At 37.6% G+C, this 27,879-nt stretch overlaps 1 protein-coding gene across 1 annotated transcript in view; it reads left to right on the plus strand.

Moving 5' to 3' along the window:
- UVRAG (UV radiation resistance associated) overlaps nucleotides 1-27,879 on the plus strand; it is a 360,244-nt gene that overhangs the window by 273,665 nt on the left and 58,700 nt on the right. Inside the window, 1 exon segment of the mRNA XM_060303729.1 lies at nucleotides 1,797-1,875. Coding sequence (XP_060159712.1) covers nucleotides 1,797-1,875 — 79 coding nt within the window.

The raw sequence follows: 27,879 nt of genomic DNA on the forward strand, positions 1-27,879 counted from the left end.
AGAATTTGAAAGCAACATAAGATGTGAACTCTGTCCTAATATTTGATCTGTCTTAAAGTTTCCCTATTAGAACCTTTGGCTCTAATCACTCTTTAGATTTGTTTTAATGGTACATACACACCTTGGGGCTCTTTCTTTCTATAAAGAAGCCCCAGTGAAGTAATAAAGTCAATGTCATAAGATCCATTCATCAGGATTCAGAGGCTTGGTTTTCAATGTATGCTTATTTCAGTTTACTTTTCCAACATTTGAAACAGTTTCTGCATTTATAACTTGGAAATGGAGATATTTGTGAGTTTGGAGAGCTATGCAGATAGTCTACGTGTAATGGTTTATAGTATAACAACTATACAGCATAGAGCTTTAGGACTCTAGTAAATTACTTCATACTTGCCCCTTTGTTGATATATCCTTTCAGTTAGGTAGTTTCTTTGCAGGCTACCCCATACAAGTTTGAAGGATTCCCAGATACCCTGTAAAAGCCTGGTGTGTTACACTTTACTATCCCGAATTTGCTTTGCTGTCATTTTTAATGCATCTCAATTTAGGGCCAAACTGTATGTCCTAGTTTATTTTTTATAGCTTCAATTAAATACAAAGCTATATCTTCTTGATGGGTGTATGAAGCATTTGGTGTTCCACTGTAGAGAATACAGACAGATCATGACCTTGCTCGCTCCCCAGTGCCTGTAATTTTACAGTACGACAAATTTACCTTTTGGACATTATGTAATCAGAAACTCGAGAATTTAATATAAAGCTTTAAATTCTGTTTCCTTTCTTTCATTTTCCCTTGAAAACAGTATCCTCCAAGCATTATGCAATGTATCTTTTCCTCAGACAATTAAAACACAATTGAAATTAAGAATATCCAGTAATTGTCACCTACCATTTATTTCTGTAAGGTTATGTTATTCTTAAGAAAAGTCAGATATTGCAAAACTAAGGAAAGTAAAGTTTCTTCTTGACCCTGTCTAAGTTGTGATTGATCTGTTTGTAGAGAAATCTATTGCAGAGGCCAAAATGCATGCTTGGTCTTGAGAATCAGGGGAAAATATGACTAGAACATAGATATACTCTAACCTTTTCTTCTTCATTTGCAGGAGTAGGAAAAGGGAAATAGTGAAGGAAACTTACTCCCTAAAATAACTCATCACTTTTATAAAGATCTACAGATCTCATGCCTTTGTTGCTTCAGTGAATCAGGTTAAAATGGAAAGTCTTATGAGAACTCTATGGCATGAGTACATTGCCTTGGAGAAGTAACATCCAAATAGCGACCCCTGCGAATGTGAATGAATTTTTGATGAATCTTTGCTCATTGGTGCTGTGGATTTGACTAGCCACCTCAGAAGCAACGGAAACCTTAGATATCGCTTTCATGTCTGATATTTTTCTTAATCTTCTGTCCCTTTTAGTAGAAGTTGAGATGTCAGGTCCAAAGTATAAGAGGAAAAAAAATTCTAGGATCTTAATCTCAGGGTGGTAGGTTTATGATATATAAATATGAGACATAGTGGCCTCAACTCCTTGAGAATAGTGGGTCACTTTCTTATATATTTGTCCCTTATTGTATGACCTATTCAATTTTTTCTTCGAAACAAAGCAGCCATCATTCTGATTTGACTAATGTTATGAAGATATTAAGATAATAGGTTACAATGACTATATAAGTGACTTAGTCCAAGTCTTCAGATGTTTATGCTGTATGCAGGCAACTTCTGCCTTTGTCAGCAACTTGGAGGAGGTTTTACTCAAGTTTTTTAAAACTTCTGACCCTACTTTACCTTTTTTAGGTTTCCATTATACCCAAAAGGAGGGGAGAAGTTGCAGTTTGATTACGGTGTCTATCTTCTGAACAAAAACATAGCACAGGTAAGTAACTCCTCTTTACTCCCCTCCTACTTGCCACATGCAGCCTGCTTCCTTGGATCTCTGACCCTCTTTATGAGTAAGTACTACAGTTGACTCCTATTTAACTAGCTACAGTGATAATGCAAAGTTCTTTTTTGGCCACAGTCCTTTTCTGTGCCATTATAAATACCACAAAGAAGCAGTGTGTACAGATTGCAATCCTCCGGCTAAACTCAGAAGCCATTTACTGAATTGTTACCTGCTAGTAGACTGTACTTGAATGTGTGGGCTTTATAACCTCTTGCCTCTACAGCTTGACTGGTAATAGCTTTCTTCTCACACAGCTTTCTTCCCTTAGACCACTTCTGGGGGCTCATTTTGATTGGGAGTTTACGGAGTAAAGGTTTACTGACTTTGGCAAGTCCCTAATAGTCTCCTCATCTATTATCTAGGGCCCCAAAGAAAAGACCAAGCACATGGTCCTTCCAACCCAGCTTGGATTTTTGTGGCTCTCCTAACATCACACCAGTTCGTATCTCACTTAATGCCTTTCCACATGCCATAGAAAGGCTATCAGATGCTTGGGTTTGCATTTTCCTGAAAGAAATATATAGCATTTCCTTAGCTCACTTGGCTCTACTTCAAGAGGTAGACATGCCGTAAATTTTCTAGTTGTAAAGGAAGATCAGCTTCAGCGCCTTGTTTTTATTTGGACATCCTTCCAATTGGAATATCACATGGATGAGATCCCACTGTTTGGCTGTTCTTTAGTGACATTATCAGCTGTATCCTCAGACCTTTCCTTTTTATAGAAGCAGTAAGGTTTGTGATGCTTTTGTTTTTATGAGCCTGCGTTGCCTTTTATCTGTATGATTCTGAAGACTCACTGAACAATTCCCATATTCATTTCTGATGGATCTAGAATAATTCCTCCATGTGGTGTCATCTTTGCCTTTCTTCCCCTCATCTAATCTCAGTTTAATGTTTTTTAAAAAATTGGTTTTATTAAGACTCTTATACTTTTCTGATACTGGATCAAATTTCTAGTTTGCAGTCCTCGATTAATCATTTGCTTATAACCTCACACTCATACTGCTTTTATTGTTACTGCCATCCAGCTTATGTTCATTGCAGGCAAGCAGCCTTGCTCACAGCCTCTGGCCCATGACTCATCTTTCCATGTGCCATTCTTCCCACAACTGATGATTTCCATCCCTCCATTTTTGGCAGAAGAGTATCTCAGTCTGGGAAACAGGACCTTAATTTCAAGGATACCTAGCTCACATTACTGATCACAGATGTCATACCATAGAGAAGGTAGTACTTAGACAGAAAGGGTCAAGAAGGGGCCAGACTAAGGATACATTAAGGGAGAAGAGGTCTAAGTAAATTAGAGAGTACCTCCAGTGAAGTCAGCCAAGGTGGAAAAGAGTACCTGGAAACTGGGGTCCAGAGTGTGGGAGTCAGGATGTCAGGAAGGTTGGCCTCATTTAGTAGAACTAAGTTCTGATCAGAGTTCAGAGATTCTTCTCTCTTTGCCCTATTTCCTGTTTCTTGCTTTAAGCACATAAGGCCTAAGATCAGAAAGAAGTCTGTTGGAAGTTTCCAGGTGAAATCTACTCCTAATTAAGGCTAGGGCTGAAATCCCTGGATTTCCTCATAAATCCCAGCTTCAAACACACACATGCACATGCACACACACTTAATTCTTTCTTCTCAGGGCCCAATAGGAATGGCAAAGTATGGTATAAAGGGGTGCTAAGAATAGCCCAGCTTGCTTTGAGAACAAGACCAACAGGGAGGCTGACTATGTGCAGTGGAAAATTTGGGACAGCCAGCCCTTCACATCAGACTCAGCTCTAGCCCTGTTTGGTCCTCATTTTAGAGCACTTCCCAGGTAGCTTCTGATTTTATTCTTAACTGAACCAAGGCCACGAGTATGCGGAACTAGTTTTATTCATCTGTTTAAAAAATGGATTACTTCTAGTAATTTTGTATCCTCTGCAACTTTATACTCTTTGAAATTGAGAGATTACATTTGTGTGTGTGTTTAATGGGTTAACCACGCAAACTCTATAGGGAGCAAGTATCTTGCTCTCTGTAGTGTTTTTTCATCACTGTGATGGCAGTGATGGAGATGACAATGAAGGAGATGACAATAAACTTCTTATAAATGGACTTTCTTAGGTTTCAGGGTTCATTCAGAAAGCCTCTTCTGAGCATTTAGAAAGAAACTTTTAGCAAATTTGTGACCTTCAACTTTTTTCACTTTAACTCCATTTTGTCTTTAGCCTTACTACCATCACTTTCTTACATTTCAACTTATAACAAATCAAAGAACCATTAATTATTATGGCTCCTAACCAGGTATTATATTAATAAGATATTTCCAACTTGTGAAGGTTTATTTTTATATACATACATACTAATACATGTTGTCAAAGGGGAGTTTGTCTTCTCAGTCAGTCCCATTTAGACTCTAGAGATGTGAACAAATCATACTATTAAAATGGTCCCACCTCAGTAATTTATAAGCCACATTAGTGGAGGTGGATGAAAGCATTGACGTGTGTTAAAGTGCCAGAGAAAAAGGAGTGAAGTCATTTAATACTGCGTCCATAACTTGGTTGAGGATTTGAATAGTCAATAGGACCTTTCATCACAGCCAGAAGTAGTAGTAAAATCACTTTTCTGGTAGAGGAAATGACAGAATTTAGTAGTATTTGTTACTTCAGTATTTGGGATCAGTCCAGCTCAAGTTTTGAAAGCACAAGCTTAGAAAGACAGGCCTTCAAGTAGAATTCCTCAAGTGTTGTTTGAAGAGCTGAGAGGGTTGGTAAGGTCTGCTTGCCCTCTTCTTGTCACTATTGTCTAAAGGGGTGTGTGTGCTGGGTTGGGTACTGAAAGGGAATAAAGCAAAATGCCTTGTTCTTAGCACCACTTACTAATATTTTTCAAGTGTCAGCCCCTTTGGCTGGAAATAGTCTTCCCTGTTGGGCAGCCTGCAACACTAGGAATGGGCCTGGTAAATTTCAAGTACAGTGTAATTAATGTTGATTTAAGAAACCAGCTCCTGCCGTAATTGTCAGTAAGTTTATAAGGACATTATATTAGTATTTGTGTATAGCACAGTAGTTTGCTTTTAGTTCCTAGAGCATAAAAAGTAGTAAATCAAAAATTATAATACTTGTACCTTATGTTTGTGGAAAGCTTTATAGTTTATGATATACATACATATATATCCATGTGACCCTCATCATCACCCTGCAAAGTGAAAAGGGCAGCATTTGATCCAGCATTTCCACTTTGGGGTATTTGTCCAAAGGAAACGAAAACACTAACTTGAAAAGATACCTGTACCCCCCATGTTTATTGCAGCATTATTTAAAATAGCCAAGACATGGAAATAACCTAAGTGTCCATCAATGGATGAATAGATAAAGAAAATGTGGTGTGTGTACGTGTGTGTACACACACACACACACACACACACACGTACACAGTAGAATATTATTCAGCCATGAAAAGAAGGAAATCCTGGCATTTGCAACAACATGTGGATGGACCTTGAGGGCATTATGCTAAGTGAATTAAATACCATATTATCTCACTCATGTGGAATCTAAGTTAAAAAAAAAAAACCCAAACTCATAGATAAAAAGAACATATTGGTGGTTATCACAGGTCGGGGTAGAGGGTGGTAGAAATGGATGAAGGTTGTCAAAAGCTACCAATTTACAGTTATAAAATAAGTCCTGGAGATATAATGTACAGCATGTTGACTACAGTTAATATCGTATTGTATATTCAGAAGTTGCTCAGAGTGTATATCTTAACAGTTTTCACCACGAGAAAAAAAAAGTTTGTAACTATGTGTGGTGATGGATGTTGACTTATCGTGGTGATTATTTCACAATATATACATACATCGAATCATTATGTTGTATACCTGAAACTAATATAATGTTATATGTTGCAGTATATTATGGGAGATGAACTAATGAATGTGGGAGATGGAGGAAAAGGAGTAATCAAGAATGACTCCTAGGTTTTGTGTATGAGCAACTGGATGTATGAAAATGCTGTTTATTGAGATGGAGAAGGGTCCAAGAGACAGGGGTTGGGAGAACCAGAAGTTCTGCTTTGGAAATGTTAAGCTTGAGTTGCCTTTTAGAAATCTAAAGCAGAGTCATCAAGTGAGCAACAGAATATGGTTCTGGAACTCAGGGTGCGAGGTCAGTTACTAGAGGTACAAATTTGGTAGTCATCAATATAAAGATGATGTTTAAGTCCATGGAACCAGGTGCGATCAACCAGGAAGAGAGTGCAGAGCTAGCCAGAGCAGAGAGAGACAGATGCAGACAGAAACATGCCGTGGGATTTAGCCCTGGGAAATCACATTTAGATGTTGGATAGAGGAGGATGAACCAGCAAAGACTGAGGAATGGCCAGTTGGGTAGAGAGAAAACCAGGAGAAAGTAATAATTTGGAAACTAAGAGAAGTAAATTTCTGGAAGGAAAGAGTAATCAACTAAATACGTGAACTCTGTCAGATGAAGTATCCAGTGGACTTGGGGACATGGAAGTCATTAACGAGCAGTTTCAGTAGAGCAGCAGGTGTGTTGAAGAGTGAATAGGAAGTGAGGAAGTGCCATTGATTATAGACAGCCCTCCTGAGGTGTTTTTTGTGCAGTGAGATAGACATGTGGGTTCATAACTGGAAAAGACTGTAGGTTTAAGGGAGGTCTTTTGGGTTTTTTTTGTTTTGTTTTTTATTTGTTTTGTGGGGATGTGGAACCTTTTTGGTGTGTTTTATTTTTTAAGATGGCAAATATCAGGGCAGGTTTATATGCTGATGAGAGTGATCAAATGAAGAGAGCAATTGCTAATACAAGGTAAAGAAGGGATACTTGAAGGAGTAAAGTCTTAGGGAGGGGGAAAGGAAATTGGTTTCAGAACATGAGTTTGTTGACCTAAGATAGAAAAAGGGGCACTTTCAGCAAACTCATAGTTTCAAAACAAAACAAAAAGACAAAAACCAGTTTAACTTAAGAATGTCCTTGGGGCTTCCCTGGTGGCGCAGTGGTTAAGAATCCACCTGCCAATGCAGGAGACACGGGTTCGATCCCTGGTCCGGGAAGATCCCATGTGCCGCGGAGCAACTAAGCCTGTGTGCCACAACTACTGAGCCTGCCCTCTAGATCCCGTGAGCCACAACTACTGAGCCCGCACACCGCAACTACTGAGCCCACACACTGCAAGTACTGAACTACACCATAATGAAGAGTAGCCCCTGCTCACCACAACTAGAGAAAGACCATGTGCAGCAGCGAAGACCCAATGCAACAACAACAACAAAAAAAAGAATGTCCTTGATTAAGCAGTAAAAGTTATTAATTATATTAAATGTTGACCCTTGACTACATATTTTTTTAATATTCTGTGTGATGGAAAGGGAAATAGGCATAAAGCACTTGTGCAATTGAGTTGCTAACTAAACCAGCTGATATTTTTCATGGAGCACCATCTTGAAAGATTGACTAACACAGCCAACTATACAGGCAGGTATTTGGCAGACATGTTCTGCAAAAATGAATGAAGTGAGCCTCTTAAAGGAAATCAACTGATGATGAGATTCAAGATTTTGAATGACAGTATCATTAGTATGTCGGAAAACTTGCATTTGCCACCATGACCTTGACAGCTTCCCGTTTCTTAAAGGTGTTTTTGATGAAGTTGGTAGTGATATTTAACAAAAGAGATTAAAATATTTTATAATGAATGTGTCAGCATTTAAAATGTATATAACTCAGTGAGCCAGTATTTTCAAAATGACCAGTGTATGTTGCTATGAAGTCATGTACAGCTAAAGATCTCTTCAACGTGCAAAAACCCAATGGATTTTTTTTTTACATATATAAATTTATTTTATTTTACTTATTTTTATTTTTGGCTGCGTTGGGTCTTCATTGCTGCGCACAGGCTCTCTCTAGTTGCGGCGAGTCAGGGCTACTCTTTGTTGCGGTGCGCAGGCTTCTCATTGTGGTGGCTTCTCGTTGGGAGCACGGGCTCTAGGTGCGCGGGCTTCAGTAGTTGTGGCACGCGGGCTCAGTAGTTGTGGCTTACAGGCTCTAGAGTGCAGGCTCAGTAGTTGTGGTGCATGGGTTTAGTTGCTCCGCAGCATGTGGGATCTTCCCGGACCAGGGCTCGAACCTGTTTCTCCTACATTGGCAGGCAGATTCTTAACCACAGCGCCACAAGGGAAGCCCACCCCAATGGATTTTAATGTAACAGCTGTAAAAAATATATTGAAATGGCTTCAGATTCTACATTGCTACTAACCTTTAAGAAGCTACTACTTGTTAAGTTTGGAGGTAGTATCAGAGAAGAATATCTACAATTATCTGAAAAGGCTATTAAAATACTCCTTTCTTTCCCAATTACATTTTCTCATGAAACAACATGTGGTAACAAAATGAATGCAGAAGAATATATGAGAATCCAGCTGTCTTCTATTAAGGCAGTCATTGCAAAAGAGACTTGCAAAAATGTAAAACAGTGTCGCTCATCTCACTAAATTTCTTTTTTTGAAAATATGCTTGTTTTTCATTAAAAATGTTATTTATATTAACAAGTAATAGATTTCTATTATTATTTTAAAGTGAATTAGTAAATACTTAAAAGCTTTTTCAGTTTCATATTTGTATATGCCTACATAAACAAAAGCTTTTTGGGGTCCTCAATTTTAAGAGAGTAAAGGGATCTTGAGACCAAAAAGTTTGAGAACCACCGTCCTAGAGAATGTAGTCACCCAGCTTTCCTATAAAACATCTCAACTGCTCATAGACTGATAAACCAAGACACATGTGTCAGTTCCCCAAATGTGGAAACATTATATAAGAGACCTACAAATTTGAATTCTGGTAGTACTGTGCAATACAAATCATCAGGCCAGCAGCTATCAGTGGATTCTTCCCTATTGCTTTTGAGTTTCCTTGAGCCAGGCTTCTCTACTTTCTTGAAAGTTCAGGGACTTAAGAGTAATACTTTGAGGGTGTAGTTTACAAATATTAATGATGATTTAAATTTGTATTGAACTTAATGGCTTTTGGTTTACTTACACTTCTGTATCTCATTTCATACCTTGTGAAGTACGTTGACCAGGTCTATCTTTAGTTAAGAGATTGAGTTGCTGCTATGCTAACTTATCGAGGATGATGAAGCTATTAAATGACAAACAGAATTCAAGATCAAATCTTCTGAGGTCAGATCCAGCTATATCCCACTTTGTTTCTTCTTCTTTTTTCTTTTTTAATGTGGGCCTTATTACAATCCTATGAGGTGGATAAGGCACAGACATCTGCCTTTTTACATATGAGACCCCTGAGATCAGGAATTAAGTAGAACTAGGATTAGATCCTGGAGATTTCATGACCTCTCTTCTTTTTACTCTTTTACCTCTCTTTTTTCTCAGTTTACTTTAAGACTTCATAGAAAGTAACAGTAGCTTCTCCTTCCAAAAACAGTTGGAAACTTCTGTTCTGCCAGGGACATGGTCTTTCTGTAAAACTTGACTACTCATGGGGCCCACAGTGCACAGCTATTTAGAAGGGATCAATGCCAGTTTACACCCAGCAGCTTAAATTCATGTCTATTTCTCTAACATACAGTTCAATATATATGACACATGAAGAGAAAATGCATTTTTATTTTCTTAATTCTTCTTGGAATCAAGAATACAAATTCCAAGGGTATTTTAATAGTCAAAATGCCATCATTCCCTCCTGCTGCCTACAAAATTGCCAATAATAGAGTAGAAACTATTTTTTAAAAGTCCTGTATCTTAACAACAAACAATTTACTGAGATATAATTCACAAACCATACAATTCACCCACTTAAAATGTATAATTCAATGTTTTTTAAAATATATTCAACTAGTGGTGCAACTATCACCCCAGTCTGCTTTAAAATATTTTCATTGCCCATAAAGAAACCCTGTACTCATTAGCAGTCACTCCCTGTTCCCCTAAGACTTCCGACCCTAGGCAGCCACCATTCCACTTCTGTTTCTATTCTGGACATTTCATGGAATAGAATAAAATATGTGGTCTTTGTGACTGGCTTCTTTCCCTTAGCATAGGTTTATGGTTCATCCATATTGTAGTATGCATCAGTCATTGCTTTTTATTAACAAATCATTTTGGTAATTCAAAGATGTATATGGATATACCACATTCCATTCATCCATTCATCAGTTGATAGACATTGGATTGTTTACACTTCGGCGTCATTATGAATAATGCTGCTATGAGCATTAATGTATAAATACAAGTTTTCTGTGGGGCCATGTTTTCATTACTCTTGGGTATATATTGGTAGATATTGGGTTGGCCAAAGAGTTCGATCGGGTTTTTCCATAAGATGTTACGGAAAAACCCGAATGAACTCTTTGGCCAACCCAGTACTTGTGAGTGGAGTTGCTGAGCCATATGGTAAGTATGTTTAACATTTTGAGGAATTGCCAGACTGTGTGTGAAAAGCAGTTACACCATTTTGCATTCCCACCATCGATGTATTAAAGTTCCAATTTCTGTCCTTTCTATTATAGCCTCCTACTAGTAAAGTGGTATCTCATTGTGGCTTTTTGTTTGTTTTTAACATCTTTATTGGAGTATAATTACTTTACAGTGGTGTGTTAGTTTCTGCTTTATAACAAAGTGAATCAGCTATTATACATACACATGTGTCCCCATATCTCCTCCTTCTTGCATCTCCCTCCCATCATCCCTATCCCACCCCTCTAGGTGGTCACAAAGCACCAAGCTGATCTCCCTGTGCTATGTGGCTGCTTCCCACTAGCTATCTATTTTACATTTGGTAGTGTATATATGTCCATGCCACTCTCTCACTTCGTCCCAGCTTACCCTTCCCTCTCCTTGTGTCCTCAAGTCCATTCTCTACATCTGCGTCTTTATTCCTGTCCTGCTCCTAGGTTCTTCAGAACCATTTTTTTTTTTAGATTCCATATATATGTGTTAGCATACGGTATTTGTTTTTCTCTTTCTGACTTACCTCACTTTGTATGACAGACTCTAGGTCCATCCACCTCACTACAAATAAATCAATTTCATTTCTTTCTATGCCTGAGTAATATTCCATTGTATATATGTGCCACATCTTCTTTATCCATTCATCTGTCAGTGGACACCTATGTTGCTTCCATATCCTGGCTATTGTAAATAGAGCTGCAGTGAACATTGTGGTACATGACTCTTTTTTTTTTTTTTTTTTTTACGGTATGCGGGCCTCTCACTGTTGTGGCCTCTCCCGTTGCGGAGCGCAGGCTCAGTGGCCATGGCTCACGGGCCCAGCCGCTCCGCAACATGTGGGATCCTCCCGGACCGGGGCACGAACCCGTGTCCCCTGCATCGGCAGGCGGACTCTCAACAACTGCGCCACCAGGGAAGCCCTACATGACTCTTTTTGAATTATGGTTTTCTCAGGGTATATGCCCACTAGTGGGATTGCTGGGTCATATGGTAGTTCTATTTGTAGTTTTTTAAGGAACCTCCATACTGTTCTCCATAGTGGCTGTATCAATTTACATTCCCACAACAGTGCAAGAGGGTTCCCTTTTCTCCACACCCTCTCCAGCATTTGTTGTTTGTAGATTTTTTCATGATGCCATTCTGACTGGTGTGAGGTGATACCTCATTGTAGTTTTGATTTGCATTTCTCTAATGATTAATGATGTTGAGCATGCTTTCATGTGTTTGTTGGCACTCTGTGTATCTTCTTTGGAGAAATGTCTATTTAGGTCTTCTGCCCATTTTTGGATTGGGTTGTTTGTTTTTTTGATATTGAGCTGCATGAGCTGCTTGTATATTTGGAGATTAATCCTTTGTCAGTTGCTTCATTTACAAATATTTTCTCCCATTCTGAGGGTTGTCTTTTCGTCTTGTTTATGGTTTCCTTTGCAGTGCAAAAGCTTTGAAGTTTCATTAGGTCCCATTTGTTTATTTTTGTTTTTATTTCCATTTCTCTAGGAGGTGGGTCAAAAAGGATCTTGCTGTGATTTATATCATAGAGTGTTCTGCCTGTGTCTTCCTCTAAGAGTTTTATAGTGTCTGGCCTTACATTTAGGTCTTTAATCCATTTTGAGTTTATTTTTGTGTGTGGTGTTAGGGAGTGTTCTAATTTCATTCTTTTACATGTAGCTGTCCAGTTTCCCCAGCACCACTTATTGAAGAGACTGTCTTTTCTCCATTGTATTCTCATTGTGGTTTTGATTTGAATTTCCCTAAAGGCTAATGATGTTGAGCATCTTTTCATGTGCTTATTGGACATTTGTATATCTTCCCTGGAGAAATACCTGTTCAAACCCTTTGTCCATTTTTAAATTGGGTAATTTTTCTTTATTATTGAGCTGTAAGAGATCTTTATATAATCTAAACACAAGTCCCTTCTCAGATATATGATTTGCAAATATTTTCTCCCATTTTGCAGGTTGTCTTTTTCACTCTCTTGATAGTGTCTGTTGAAACACAAAGGTTTTTGGTTTCGATGAAGTCCAGTTTTATCTACATTTTCTTTTCTTGCTTTTGCTTTTGTTGTCATATCTAAGAAAGCTTAGCCCAAGTACTTTTAGGTTTTCTTCTGTGTAGTTTTAGCTTACACATTTAGGTTTGTAATCCATCTTGAATTAATTTTTTTTATATAGTGTAAGGAAAGGGTCCAACTTCATTCTTTTGCATGTAGATATCCATTTAGCCCAGAAAAATTTGTTGAAAAGACTACTCATTACCCATTGAATTGTCTTGGTGCTCTTGTTGAAAATTAATTGACTATAAGTGTAAAGATTTATATCTGAACTCTAAATTCTGTTCCGTTAATATATATGTCTGTCCTTATGCTAATACCACCATATCATTTTTCTTTAAAAAATACTCTTTTCAAAAATAATACATTCCAGGCTTCCCTGGTGGCGCAGTGGTTGAGAGTCCGCCTGCCGATGCAGGGGACACGGGTTTGTGCCCCAGTCCGGGAGGATCCCACATGCCACGGAGCGGCTGGTACCGTGAGCCATGGCCGCTGAGCCTGTGCGTCTGGAGCCTGTGCTCCACAACGGGAGAGACCACAACAGTGAGAGGCCCATGTACCGCAAAAAATAATAATAATAAAATACATTCCAATTGTAGAAATTTTTTAAAGTACAAAAAGGATAGAAGAACAGAGTTTTTAAAATAGTCTTTTAAAATTCACATACACCTTCTGGATATTCCAAACTTTTTTGTCTTTTCCTTTATAGTTGAGATAACATTATGTATACTGCTCAACTAAAAACTCTCTAAGTCAATATTTTTAATATGTAGTATTTCATTTATGTGCATAATGTGCATATATTATCATTTATTTAACCATTCCACTAATCTTGGACATTTGTTCTTCCATGTTTTTCTTAAAAATAAGGTTTCAGTTACCATATTAGCACTAATAGGTGTTTTACATATACATATATAAATTTGTTTCTGCTCTGTAGAGTGATGTTTTCAGATATAAGAGACAGTAAGGTAAATATTAAAGCACTTTATTGTGACAGAAATCCTGTCTCTTAAGTTTTTCCATGGGCTCTACATTGTTTCCACTAAATCAGTTCAGACTTAAGCTTCATACTGCTGTGGACAAAGAGGATTTTCAGTCACATCCTCACTTTGAAAGATGATGATGATGGTCTCCTCTACTCATAAGTATTCCTTGGTGGGCTTTTTTTCTTTTTAATAGTAGAACAATTACATTTTCGTGTACGTGTGTAATGTAAATCCACAAATATCTGAGTGAGCTGTGCAAGGCCTGTGAGAGGCTGAGTTTACCCCAGGTGTTCGTATTTGGGGATAAAAAAATATGCACACTATGTAAATAGTTAACTAGTACAAGGCATGCAGTGATAACTGTCAAAGGAGAAGTTCCAGTCAAAATGCGGTTCTGGCTCTCAGCAGGAAGAGTCCCAAAGACGTGGATGCGCTTCCCACCGAGATGATGAGCTTGGGCATGTAATACAGTTCACTGCACCTCCATTCCCTTATTTCTGTAAAGGTTGGATACTCATTATAGGATTGTTGCGGGGACAATAAAAAATGAGGGTTGAGTTTGTAGCTCAGGCTTTGTCTGCAGAAAGGGTACTCAGTAAATAGTAGCTGCCATTTTTTGCGCTTCATGTTGTTATTCTTGTTAGGCTCATGTGGAGTGGGAATGCTTCAATAGACAGATACGGCACCCGAACTGGAAGTTCAAGGCAGGAAAGCATCTGGCTCGTTAGAGAGGAGGAGAAGCAGAGGTGCAAAGGAAGGGCTGTTCCAGGCTGGCTGGAATAGGTTACCTTAATAGTGGGGATAGGAAAGACATTTTTGACTGACCACCATTGGCCCTGGCACCATACTGTTACCAGTTGTTATACTTGGAACTAAAACTGGTCTATGTGAGCTCCCTGGGCATGTTCAGATGTTTAATAAATACTTGTTGAAAGAATGAGTGGTGAATGAGTCAACCAGGAAATTGTTCTTTCCTTCCTTAAGATTGATAGTTAATGAACTTATTTCTATTTAAATATGTGTGTGTATTTAAATATATATTTAAATGCATCTTGACTCATGTCTGTTTAAATGGAGGCTTTAACGGAAGTAGAAAAATCACGTATATAGTTGTTTTTCAAAAGTTCCATTCTGTATTTAAGGGATAACATACTACCTTTTTGAACTTGCAAGTGATTGGTTAAATGTTCTTGTATTAATTTTTTAAAGAATCATATCAGTTATTAACCAATTTACTAAACATTTTTAATGATACATTGGCTGTGATCACTGTACTTCCAAGTGCTGAGGGTGATAAATTAACAAGGTAAAATAATTTATTTTTATGTCAGTTGGACATTTTCTCCTACTTTAAACTGAAACTAGAAATCCAATGCCAAAAATATCTTTCCAAATGAAAAATAAAAGTTTTAACTCATATTTATATAGCTTACTTTAGGGTACAGAGATCTTTCACATATATTACCTCTTTTATCCTTTTCAAAAGCCCTAAAAGTGTTGGTATTATTATCCCCACTTTCCATTTAGGTAAACTGAGACTCTGAATAGTGAGCAAAGAAATTCAGATCCTCATCATCTCACTCTAAGTTCAGGGGACTTGCTGACTTCCTTTTATCAGTCAGAAAGAAACATTAAATAGCAGGTTTCCCTTTTGTCTGTGGCTACCTAAGAGCCAAGTAAAAATTTAGCACCTTACTTGGTTTAGCATCTTTGATAACTTCTGTCTCTTCCTTTATCCTAGTTGTTTTTAAAAATTCACTTTAGGCCTTTATTCTGCATGTTTTAATATTTTAAGCTGGCAAATTTTTTTCTTTAATTAAAGAAACAAGTTGCTTATTCAGTAATGATGTGAGCCTTTTCCGAGGCACTCCTATGAGTGACATTTGTTGCTGGGAGAAAAATATTTAAAGAATGCACCTCAACTGAAATAAAATATATAATGCTTAGTTCAGAGAAGGTAGAATATAAATTCCAACTATTTTTTATGGCTAAGCCTCATGAAGTGAATTATGAGAAATAATATGTATGAAAAGTGAATTTGGTCTGATTTTAGTTGGCATCAAAGGGACCAGCGTAGCTTAGGTTTAAGCTATTTAAAGAAATGAACTTCAAAAAATTGTTATATGTAAATTTTGGTGTCCAGTAGAGAAAAGCATTTTAAAATGTGCTGATTTGGGTTTCCAGGGAGGATAAAATTAGTATCCTAATTAATGTAACTTTATCAAGGGAAAGGCCAAAATCCTAGAATAAAATGAACTAAAATAAATGCAGCATAGCTGAATATTTAAGAGCAAGTACTATGGATTTAGACTACAAGGTTCAAATGCCAATTTATCACTTTAGCTGTATGATTTTGGGTAAATTACTTAATCTCTCTGTACTTCAGTGTCTTTATCTGTAAAACAGGGAAAATAATACCTATAATTATAATTCCCATCTCTTAGAGTTGTTATAAGGATTAAATAATATTTTTAAAGCATTTAGAATAGTGCCTGGAACTGAGTAAGTACTAAAAAAGTGTTGCTAACTAAATAAAATGCAAAGTACAGTGTAATCTTTGTGATAAAGAAATTCCACATTCCACAAATACAACATGAGGTGAAGATGTGTGGAAGTGGATTACAAGCTAAATGCAAGTTAAGAATAATAAGTAAAGGAGTGGGGGAGTTGCCTTTTTAGCTGCATCAGTGAGAGTACCATGTATGAGGAAGGAAAATTCAGACACCTTGTTCACTGTCAGTGAACTTTTAGTTTCAAGTTAAGGTAGTATTTTTTCAAAATAGAAATAACTTTTTTTTATCATATAAATGATTCAATCTCGGTATAAACTTTTTCAAAATACAGAAAAGCATTAAGGAAAACATTAAAACCACTTTGGATTCCATTACTCAGAGATAACCATTGTAATATTTTGGTGAACATTTTTCCAAACATCTATGCAAATAAATATACATGCATAAGTTAAATAGGTAATATTTTACATAAATGGTTTCACATTGTGCATTCTGTTGTGTGTCTTACTTTTTTCATTTAACTGTTTTGTGAAGATAGTTTCATATTGATGAATATAGTTGTATAAAATTTTGTTGTCTGCTTTGCATCCTGTTGTGTCGACATTAACAGTTTCCTTGTTGTTGGACACTTAGATTATTTCCAAGACTTGCCTATTATGAACAACATTACAATGAGAGAAGCATCTTTCTACTTAGTTATACCTGTGTTCAGTTATTCCCTTAAGATAAGTATCTCATTGCTAGGTCAAAGAACACATAAATTATAAAGTTTGACATATCTGTTTCTTTATCCTCTTGCCAATGTTGTTTGTTATTAACCTTTTTTATATGAGAGAAGAAACATAATATCTCTGTGCTTTTATTTGTAGCTCTCTGACTATTAGTGAATGTTAAGTTCAGGCATTTCATATTTTATATATATGTATATATTTCATTTCATATAAATATTATATATATATATTTGCTGTTTCAAGTTCTTTGGTGAATCACCGATACCTTCTGATAAATAATGCTGTAAAAAAAAATTATGGTAGACTGTAGAACCCCCCCAAATGATATAAGATATAAAAAAATAATACATAGGCCTTGCAGGTAAGGGTGAAGAATTTGCTGAGTCACAGATGTGTCAGTTTTCCTCTGTTTTTACCTCCTTTCTTCTCCCAGTCCTCTCTAGGATTGTCAGTTCCCTTGCTGTATAAAAGCAGTCTATGGCAGTAGGACAAAGGCTGGACTGAAGACAGCTTTTGGAAGAAGCATCTAAACTCCCATCTGCCACTGCCTGGCTCACTTCTTCATTCTTTTCCTCTGCTTGGCACTTTTCATCTGCTGTAAAATGTTTCTTTTCTTTCATCTGAGCCCTAAGACTGGTATTATGATTTCTGTTTACTCTCTTGGCGTTTCTGTGGCTCCAAGCAGGGCTGATTGATCATTTACTCTGTGTCAGGCGCTGGGCTGGGCATTGAGGAGAAAAGGTTGAAGAGGACTCTGTTCCTAACCCTGGTGCTGCTTGCCTTCTAGCCAGGGTGACATTGCAATGTAGTATGCACTAATAATGGATGTATGTGTAAAGTTCTTTGGGAAGTACAGTTTTGTTTTGCTTTTTAAATCATCACCTTCAAGCTTTTTGACTTAACACAACATGATCGAAAAGATTTTAAGATTCTCTAAGAGATCATTTACAAACAGTACGCTGTATGTTGGTGATTTTGTTTACAGAAAATAAGCAAAGATTTATGGAATACCACGTCAGGTAAATAAGGGGTCAAGTCCAATACAAGATGGACTTATAATAATAATGATAATACCACCATACATTTAAGGAGTGCTTTATAGTTTTCAAAGTGCTTTCACACAAAAAGCTCATAACTGATCCTCACAGTTTCTTCTCTGAAGTAGATTTAATAAGAATTTTCAACTTTAATTAAGTTCTTCTTAGGAACTCTTATCATGAGGAAATAATTCTAACTTCCTGAAGACAGTTAAAAGACATTTATCAGGGCTTCCCTGGTGGCACAGTGGTTGAGAATCCACCTGCCAGTGCAGGGGACACGGGTTCATGCCCCGGTCCGGGAAGATACCACATGCTGTGGAGCGGCTGGGCCCGTGAGCCGTGGCCGCTGAGCCTGCGCGTCTGGAGCCTGTGCTCCGCAACAGGAGAGGCCACAACAGTGAGAGGCCCGTGTACCTAGGGGTACCTAGAGGCCTGTGTACCTAGCATCTAGGGGATAGGTTAAATAAAGGAATATCCTTAGTCATTAAAAGTTTTATGAAGATTAGATAATAGCAAAGAATTCATTTGTTATTAGTGGAGAAAGAAGGGTACAGAGTTGAATACATATACTATAATTAAAATTATTAAAATAAAAAAGGTAAAGGCACCAAACAAACATTTACCCTTTATGTAGGGGGAGAAATATTGCCCAGATGTATGCTAAAATTGTGGACATGCTTGTCTTGTGGGAGTGTTGCCACTTGATAATTGTGGTGTTGTGTAAGAAATTTCACTCTGGGCCTCAGTGTCCTTATTTATCTAATGAGGCTCCCAAAACTCATTGTACAACAAAACGTTGTTGTTGACGTGTTTTTCTAAATGGCTTTAAAACATTTCTTTGTCCGCACTGTGTTTACATGTATAGATGATAGTTGTATCTCTTTGTTTCCAGACTGCCTTCCTTGCAAGGCTGCTTAGTGTCTTAGCAAGAGCCCTAGATTGTGCGCTAGCCTTAAGCAAAGAGTTGCCTCACAGTGACATTGGGCAAGTCTCTCAATCTTTCTAAGCTCTAGATTCTTTTAAAATAAGGAAGTTGAAGTAAATAGCCTCTTCATTTCCTTCTAGCAGTAATGTTCTATGATTCCTCCCAATCTCGTTTTGAGCAAATGCATGATTAAAAAAAAAAAGAAAGCACAATAAATTGGTTAGGTAGAGGTGATGAGAGTGTAAATTGATAAAATCATTTTAGAAAACACTTTGGCATTTTCCAGTGAACTTGAAGATATGCATATGAGAATGTTTATGGCAGCGCTGTTCGTAATACCCGAAGACTGGAAGCAAGTTGAAAATGTCAGCAATATGTTTGTCTTTAATCATGATATATTTATGTAATGGAGTACTGTGCAGCCATGAAACCATAGCTATATGCAGTGATTAAGGTAAATTTTACAAGCCTAATGTTGAGTAAAAGAAGCACAACAAGAGAGAATCTCCACAAAGTTACTCTTTTTATGTATAGTTCAAAAATGGGCAACATTATACTATATTGGTTGGGATGAAAACTATACAGAAAGCATGGATAGTGAAGAGCTTTGGGGCTATAATGAGAAAGGGGCTCACGGGGAGCTTCTAGGGCGCCAGCGTTCTGTTTCTTGACTAAGTGGTGGTTACACAGGGGTTTGCTTTATCCTTTAAACAATGCATAGCTGTTTTAAGCATTTTGCTATTTGTATGTTGTATCTTGACATTAAACAGTTACAGGATAGCAACAATAAAAAAGTATATATGTGGGAATTCCCTGGCAGTCCAGAGGTTTGGACTTGGTGCTTTCACTGGTCAGGGAACTAATATCCTGCAAGGCATGCAGTGTGGCCAAAATATATATATATATATATATATATATATATATATATATGACACCATTCTTGTAGTCTTTGAGACATATTTGCCAGTGCTAAGGACTTGATAGTCATTGTCATAAACCAGAAGAAAAAAAATTTTGAAGTAGAGCACTTGGAAGTTCATTTGTCTTAGCTTCATAAATAAGAGTGTCTGCTTTTATTGATTACCTATATGCAAAGCACTTTTTACTCTTTGTCTCTAATTTTCATAATAACGCTTTCAGGTTTTTATTATTATCCTCATTTTACAAATGAGGAAACTGAGGCTTAGGGTAATTAAATAACTCCTTGGTAGAGGAAGAATTTTAAATAAATCACTGAAACAAATCTGCATGGACTATTTTTGATATTTTTTTTTCTCGTCCATGTTATAGTAAGATAAATTGGAAACAACTTTTGTAACCATTTTAAGATATGTAATATGAAAGTAAGCTCTGAATAAATGAACAGACTGAGTTTTGGATAGATATCTTTTTTTTTTTTCTTTTTTTAGATATCGTTTCTTTGTGCCTAAAAGTATGGAAGATTTCCCAAATGCCTAGTAGTAAATGAGTTTTTGGGTATTTGGACATTTACCACTTGTAGGTCAAGCCCCTGCACTGAGCATTAAAATTGATCTCATTAGAAGAGAAAGTGGGAGAAACAATGTCTACATGTTTTTAAATTTAATTTAATTTTATTTTTATACAGCAGGTTCTTGTTATCTGTTTTATACGTATTAGTGTATACATATCAATCCCAATCTCCCAATTCATCACACTACCACCCCACCCTCCCCCACTACCCCCCTTGGTGTCCATACATTTGTTCTCTACATCTGTGTCTCTATTTCTGCCTTGCAAACCGGTTCATCTGTACCATTCTTCTAAATTCCACGTATATGCATTAATATACGATATTTGTTTTTCTCTTTCTGACTTACTTCACTCTGTATGACAGTCTCTAGGTCCACCCATGTCTCTACAAATGACCCAATTTCGTTCCTTTTAATGGCTGAGTAATATTCCATTGTATATATGTACCACATCTTCTTCCATTCATCTGTCAATGGGCATTTAGGTTGCTTCCATAACTTGGCTATTGTAAATAGTGCTGCAATGAACATTGAGGCGCAAGTGTCTTTTTTTTTTTTTTTTTTTTTTTTTGCGGTACACGGACCTCTCACTGTTGTGGCCTCTCCCGTTGCGGAGCACAGGCTCTGGACGCGCAGGGTCAGCCGCCATGGCTCACGGGCCCAGCCGCTCCATGGCATGTGGAATCTTCCCGGACTGGGGCACGAACCCGTGTCCCCTGCATCGGCAGGCAGACTCTCAACCACTGCACCACCAGGGAAGCCCACAAGTGTCTTTTTGAATTATGGTTTTCTCTGGGTATATGCCCAGTAATGGGATTCCTGGGTCATATGGTAATTCTATTTTTCATTTCTTAAGGAACCCCCATACTGTTCTCCATAGTGGCTTATCAATTTACATTCCCACCAACAGTGCAAGAGGATTCCCTTTTCTCCATACCCTCTCCAGCATTTGTTGTTTGTAGATTTTCTGAAGATGCCCATTCTAACTGGTGTGAGGTGATACCTCATTGTAGTTTTGATTTGCATTTCTCTAATAATTAGTGACGTTGAGTAGCTTTTCGTGTGCCTCTTGGCCATCTGTATGTCTTCTTCAGAGAAATGTCTGTTTAGGTCTTCTGCCCATTTTTTGATTGCATTGTTTTTTTAATATTGAGCTACATGAGCTGTTTATATATTTTGGAGATTAATCCTTTGTCTGTCGATTCATTTGCAAATATTTTCTCCCATTCTGAGGGTTGTCTTTTCGTCTTGTTTATAGTTTCCTTTGCTGTGCAAAAGCTTTTAAGTTTCATTAGGTACCATTTCTTTATTTTTGTTTTTATTTCCATCACTCTGGGGGTGGGTCAAAAAAGATCTTGCTGTGATTTATGTCAAAGAGTGTTATTTCTATGTTTTCCTCTAAGAGTTTTATAGTGTCCGGTCTTACATTTGTGTCTTCAATCTATTTTGAGTTTATTTTTGTGTATGATGTTAGAGAGTGTTCTAATATCAATCTTTTACATGTAGCTGTCCAGTTTTCCCAGTACCACTTATTGAAGAGACTGTCTTTTCTCCATTGTATATCCTTGCCTCCTTTGTCATAGATTAGTTGACCATAGGTGTGTGGGTTTATCTCTGGGCTTTCTATCCTATTCCATTGATCTATATTTCTGTTTTTGTGCCAGTACCATATTGTCTTGATTAATGTAGCTTTGTAATACAGTCTGAAGTCAGGGAGTCTGATTCCTCCAGCTCTGTTTTTTTCCTCAAGATTGCTTTGGCTATTTGGGGTCTTTCGTGTCTCCATACAAATTTTAAGATTTTTTTTGTCCTAGTTCTGTAAAAAAAAAATGCCATTGGTTAATTTGATAGGGATTGCATTGAATCTGTAGATTGCTTTGGGTAGTATAATCATTTTCACAATATTGATTCTTCGAATCCAAGAACGTAGTATAATCTCTCCATCTGTTTGTGTCATCTTTGCTTTCTTTCATCAGTGTCTTACAGTTTTCTAAGTACATGTCTTTTATCTCCTAGGTAGGTTTATTCCTAGGTATTTTATTCTTTTTGTTGCAATGGTGAATGGGATTGTTTCCTTAATTTCTCTTTCTGATCTTTCGTTGTTAGTGTATAGGAATGCAGGAGATTTCTGTGCATTAATTTCATATCCTGCAACTGTACCAAATTCATTGATTAGCTCTAGTAGTTTTCTGGTGGCATCTTTAGGATTATTTATGTATAGTATCATGTCATCTGCAAACAGTGACAGTTTTACTTCTTCTTTTCCAGTTTGTATTCCTTTTATTTCTTTTTCTTCTCTGATGGCCGTGGCTAGGACTTCCAAAACCGTGTTGAATAATAGTTTTGAGAGTGGTCATCCTTGTCTTGTTCCTGATCTTAGAAGAAATGCTTTCAGTTTTTCACCATTGAGAATGATGTGTGCTGTGGGTTTGTTGTATATGGCCTTAACTATGTTGAGGTAGGTTCCCTGTATGCCCGCTTTCTGGAGAGTTTTTATCATAAATCGGTGTTGAATTTTGTCAGAAGCTTTTTCTGCATCTATTGAGGTGATCATATGGTTTTTACTCTTCAATTTGTTAATATGGTGTATCACATTGATTCATTGATTGAATTCTATCAGACATTTAGCTCTTTAAATATTTGATAGAATTCACCTGTGAAGCCATCTGCTCCTGGACTTTTGTTTGCTGGAAGATTTTTATTTTTATTTTTATTTTTGCGGTACGCCTCTCACTGCTGTGGCCTCTCCCGTTGCGGAGCACAGACTCCGGACGCGCAGGCTCAGCGGCCATGGCTCACGGGCCCAGCCGCTCCACGGCATGTGGGATCCTCCCGGGCTGGGGCACGAACCCGTGTCCCCTGCATCGGCAGGCGGACTCTGAACCACTGCGCCACCGGGAAGCCCCCTGCTGGAAGATTTTTAATCACAGTTTCAATTTCGTTACTTGTGGTTGATTGCTCTGCTCATATTTTCTATTTCTTCCTGGTTCAGTCTTGGAAGGGTATACCTTTCTAAGAATTTGTCCATTTCTTCCAGGTTGTCCATTTTATTGGTATAGAGTTGCTTGTAGTAGTCTCTTATGATGCTTTGTATTTCTGTGGTGTCCATTGTAACTTCTCCTTTTTCATTTCTAATTTTATTGATTTGAATCCACTCCCTCTTTTTCTTGATGAGTTTTATCAATTTTGTTTATCTTCTCAAAGAACCAGCTTTTAGTTTTATTGATTTTTGATATTGTTTTCTTTGTTTCTATTTCATTTATCTCTGCTCTGATCTTTATGATTTCTTTCCTTCTATTAACTTTGGATTTTGTTTGTTCTTCTTTCTCTCGTTCCTTTAGGTGTAAGTTTAGATTGTTTATTTGAGACTTTTCTTGTTTTTTGAGGTAGGATTGTATTGCTATAAAGTTCCCTCTTAGAACTGCTTTTGCTGCATCCCATAGGTTTTGGATCATCATGTTTTCATTGTCATTTGTCTCTAGGTAGTTTTTGACTTCCTCTTTGATTTCTTCAGTGATCTCTTGGTTATTTAGTAACGTATCATTTAGCCTCTGTGTGTTCATGTTTTTTACATTTTTTCCCTGAAATTTATTTCTGATCTCATAGCATTGTGGTTGGAAAAGATGCTTGATATGATTTTGATTTTCTTAAATTTACTGAGGCTTGATTTGTGACCCAAGATGTGATCTATTCTGGAGAATGTTCTGTGTGCACTTGAGAAGAAAGTGTAATCTGCTGTTTTCAGATGAAATGTCCTATAAATATCAATTAAATCTATCTGGTCAAAAAAAAAATCTATCTGGTCTATTGTGTCATTTAAAGCTTGTGTTTCCTTATTAATTTTCTGTCTGGATGATCTGTGCATTGGTGTAAGTGAGGTGTTAAAGTCCCCCACTATTATCGTGTTACTGTCAATTTCCTCTTTTATAGCTGTTAGCAGTTGCTGTATGTATTGAGGTGCTCCTATGCTGGGTGCATATATTTTTATAATTGTTATATCTTCTTGGATTGATCTCTTGATCATTATGTAGTGTCCTTCCTTGTCTCTTATAACATTCTTTATTTTAAAGTCTATTTTATCCGATATGAGTATTGCTACTCCAGCTTTCTTTTGATTTTCATTTGCATGGAATATCTTTTTCCATCCCCTCACTTTCAGTCTGTATGTGTCCCTAGGTCTGAAGTTGGGTCTCTTGTAGACAGCATATATATGGGTCTTCTTTTTGTATCCATTCAGCGAGCCTGTGTCTTTTGGTTGGAGCATTTAATCCATTCACGTTTAAGGTAATTATGGATATGTACGTTCCTATTACCATTTTCTCAATTGTTATGGGTTTGTTTTTGTAGGTCCTTTTCTTCTCTTGTGTTTACCACCTAAAGAAGTTCCTTTAGCATTTGTTGGAGAGCTGGTTTGGTGGTGCTGAATTCTCTTAGCTTTTGCTTGTCTGTAAAGCCTTTGATTTCTCCATCGAATCTGAATGAGAACCTTGCCAGGTAGAGTAATCTTGGTTGTAGGTTCTTCCCTTTCATCACTTTAAGTATAACATGCCAATCCCTTCTGGCTTGTAGAGTTTCTGCTGAGAAATCAGCTGTTAACCTTATGGGAGTTCCCTTATATGTTATTTGTTGTTTTTCCCTTGTTGCTTTTAACAATTTTTCTTTGTCTTTAATTTTTGTCAATTTGATTACTGTGTGGCTCGGCGTGTTTCTCCTTGGGTTTATCCTGCCTGGAACTCTGCGCTGCCTGGGTTTGGGTGGCTATTTCCTTTCCCATGTTAGGGAAGCTTTTGACTATAATCTCTTCATATATTTTCTCGGGTCCTTTCTCTCTCTTCTCCTTCTGGGACCCCTGTAATGGGAATGTTGTTGCATTTAATGTTGTCCCAGAGGTCTCTTAGGCTGTCTTCATTTCTTTTCATTCTTTTTTCTTTATTCTGTTCCGTGGCAGTGAATTCCACCATTCTGTTCCAGGTCATTTATCTATTCTTCTGCTTCAGTTTTTCTTCTATTGATTCCTTTAGTGTATTTTTCATTTCAGATATTGGATTGTTTATCTCTGTTTGTTTGTTCTTTAATTCTTCTAGGTGTTTGTTCTTTAATTCTTCTAGGTCTTTGTTAAACATTTCTTGCATCTTCTCAATCTTGGCCTCCATTCTTTTTCCAGCATCCTGGATCATCTTCACTGTCATTATTCTGAATTCTTTTCTGGAAGGTTGCCTATCTCCACTTCATTTAGTTGTTTTTCTGGGTTTTTATCTTGTTCCTTCATCTGGTTCATAGTCCTCTGCCTTTTCATTTTGTCTGTCTTTCTGTGAATGTGGTTTTTGTTCCACAGGCTGCAGGATTGTAGTTCTTTTTGCTTCTGCTGTCTGCCCTCTGGTGGATGAGGCTATCTAAGAGGCTTGTGCAAGCTTCCTGATGGGAGTGGGTAGAACTGGGTGTTGCTCTGGTGGGCAGAGCTCAATAAAAGTTTAATCCTCTTGTCTGCCGTTTGGTGGGCTGAGTTCCCTCCCTGTTGTTGTTTGGCCTGAGGCGACCCAGCACTGGAGCCTACAGGCTCTTTGGCGGGGCTAATGGTGGACTCTGGGAGGGCTAATGCCAAGGAGTGCTTCCCAGAACTTCTGTTGCCAGTGTCCTTGTCCCTGCGGGGTGAGCTACAGCTGCCCTCTAGCTCTGCAGGAGACCCTCCAACACTAGCAGGTAGGTCTGGTTCAGTCTCTTATGGGGTCACTGCTCCTTCCCCTGGGTTCTCATGCGCACACTACTTTGTGTGTGCCCTCCCAAGAGTGGAGTCTCTGTTTCCCCCAGTCCTGGCAAAGTCCTGCAGTCAAATCCCGCTAGCCTTCAAAGTCTGATTCCTGGGAATTCCTCCTCCCATTGCCAGACCCCCAGCTTGGGAAGCCTGATGTGGGGCTCAGAACCTTCACTCCAGTGGGTGGACTTCTGTGGTATAATTGTTCTCCATTTTGTGAGTCACCCACCCAGCGGTTATGGGATTTGATTTTACTGTGATTGTGCCCCTTCACCCGTCTCATTGCAGCATCTCCTTTGTCTTTGGATGTGGGGTATCTTTTTTGGTGAGTTCCAGTATTTTCCTGTCGATGATTGTTCAGCAGTCAGTTGTGATTCTGGTGCTCTCACAAGAGGGAGTGAGCACACGTCCTTCTATTCCACCATCTTGAACCAATCTCCAATGTCTACATTTTTGATACATTAATTGTCGTGGTCACTTTATCCAAAGTTTACTGATCTATGACCACTAAACTAAGCACTAAAAGGAAATTACTTTGTCTAGCTAAGCCAAAAAAGATTATTTTACATCTAGTTTGTAATGTCACTTAGGATTCTTCCTAAAGGCTTGTGAACCTTCGCCTTTTTTTAATAAGTCTTCATAATAAGGTCCCCTGAGAGTGAAATCATCTGAGTAGAATGTGCCTGTGTCTTAAAATATGATAAACATCACTTCATTGTATTTAGGAGATTAAAAGAGACTTAAAACACGTAAATGTTACTTTCAGGTTATTACAGCCAAGGAAGCCTATGGCCCAGCTATCCAAACAGCTTAGCTTCAGCAAGTTGTGAGCAGCAGGTTAGCCAAATTGGTTAGCCCACTTTAAGACTGACTATACTGTCTTTTGAGTTGACCTTTAACTTATGATATAGAATATAATTGTTTCATTTCTGAGGCACATTTATGTGTCCCTTTGCCCCAACACTAATTCATCATCTGCTTTATAGTAATTCCACTCAGACGTCACCATCAAGCACACTGGAGGCTACTAAATGATGTGATTTCCTAATCAGTGACATTAGTTTATATCTCCTTATTAAGATACCCATTAAATTCATACTGGGAGAGATAACATGAACACTAATGCACTTTACATCTTCCATCAGTGCTTTTTTATTTATTTCTATAAAGGAGTTATTAATATCTGAATTTAAGAGTACAAGAGAATGCAAAGCTTTTAGTAATGGTCTGCAATCTTTTACTCTGGTAAGATGTGGAAGATGTGAAAAGCAAAGACATTCATTATTATGTTGTCATTTTTATTCTCTCTCCCTCTCTAAAACATAGCCATTAAAATATACATAATACCATTTATTTTAAAAGTTAGTTAATATCTTACTTTCATATAATCTCCTTCTAATTTTAATTTGAAGCTCAGAATATATACAGAATTTTGTGTGCCTTTTGAATATGATGGCCAGAAAGTATAATTGAATGTACTGTACTAGGCTCTGGTGGGTGAGGGGTTATACAAGAAGATGCCCCTATGAAAATTAGTCCACATGTATATAAAATCTAATTGTTCTGATGAATTCCCCACCGAACTGCCTTAACCAAGAAAGATATTCAGTAAATATCTCTCCATTTCCATTCATTAGCGTATGCATTTGAGACAGTTGGCAAAGTGGCTAATGTGACTTTCCATTTGAGGAATCCATAAACTACTACTGCCTTCAGGGCCTATGGCAGCAACATGGTACCCTTTGTTTTGCTTTGGGGTTTTACTATTACTGCTTTTTCAAAACTGGTAATATGAAGTAAATAATACCAAGAAGTGGCACTTTGGCAAATCTGTTAGCACATACACTTCTGTTAGTCTTACTATCAACATCATTACCTTCCACCTTTGGTCCTCACTCTTAGTGTGTTATTATCCCAGGTGCAGAAAGAGAAAGGCAGTGGCAGCCTTTTTCGTTTGCTACTTGTATCAGACTTTCTCTACTGT

The sequence above is a fragment of the Globicephala melas genome, chromosome 8 (genome assembly GCF_963455315.2).
Source record: "Globicephala melas chromosome 8, mGloMel1.2, whole genome shotgun sequence".
Classification (NCBI taxonomy): domain Eukaryota; kingdom Metazoa; phylum Chordata; class Mammalia; order Artiodactyla; family Delphinidae; genus Globicephala; species Globicephala melas.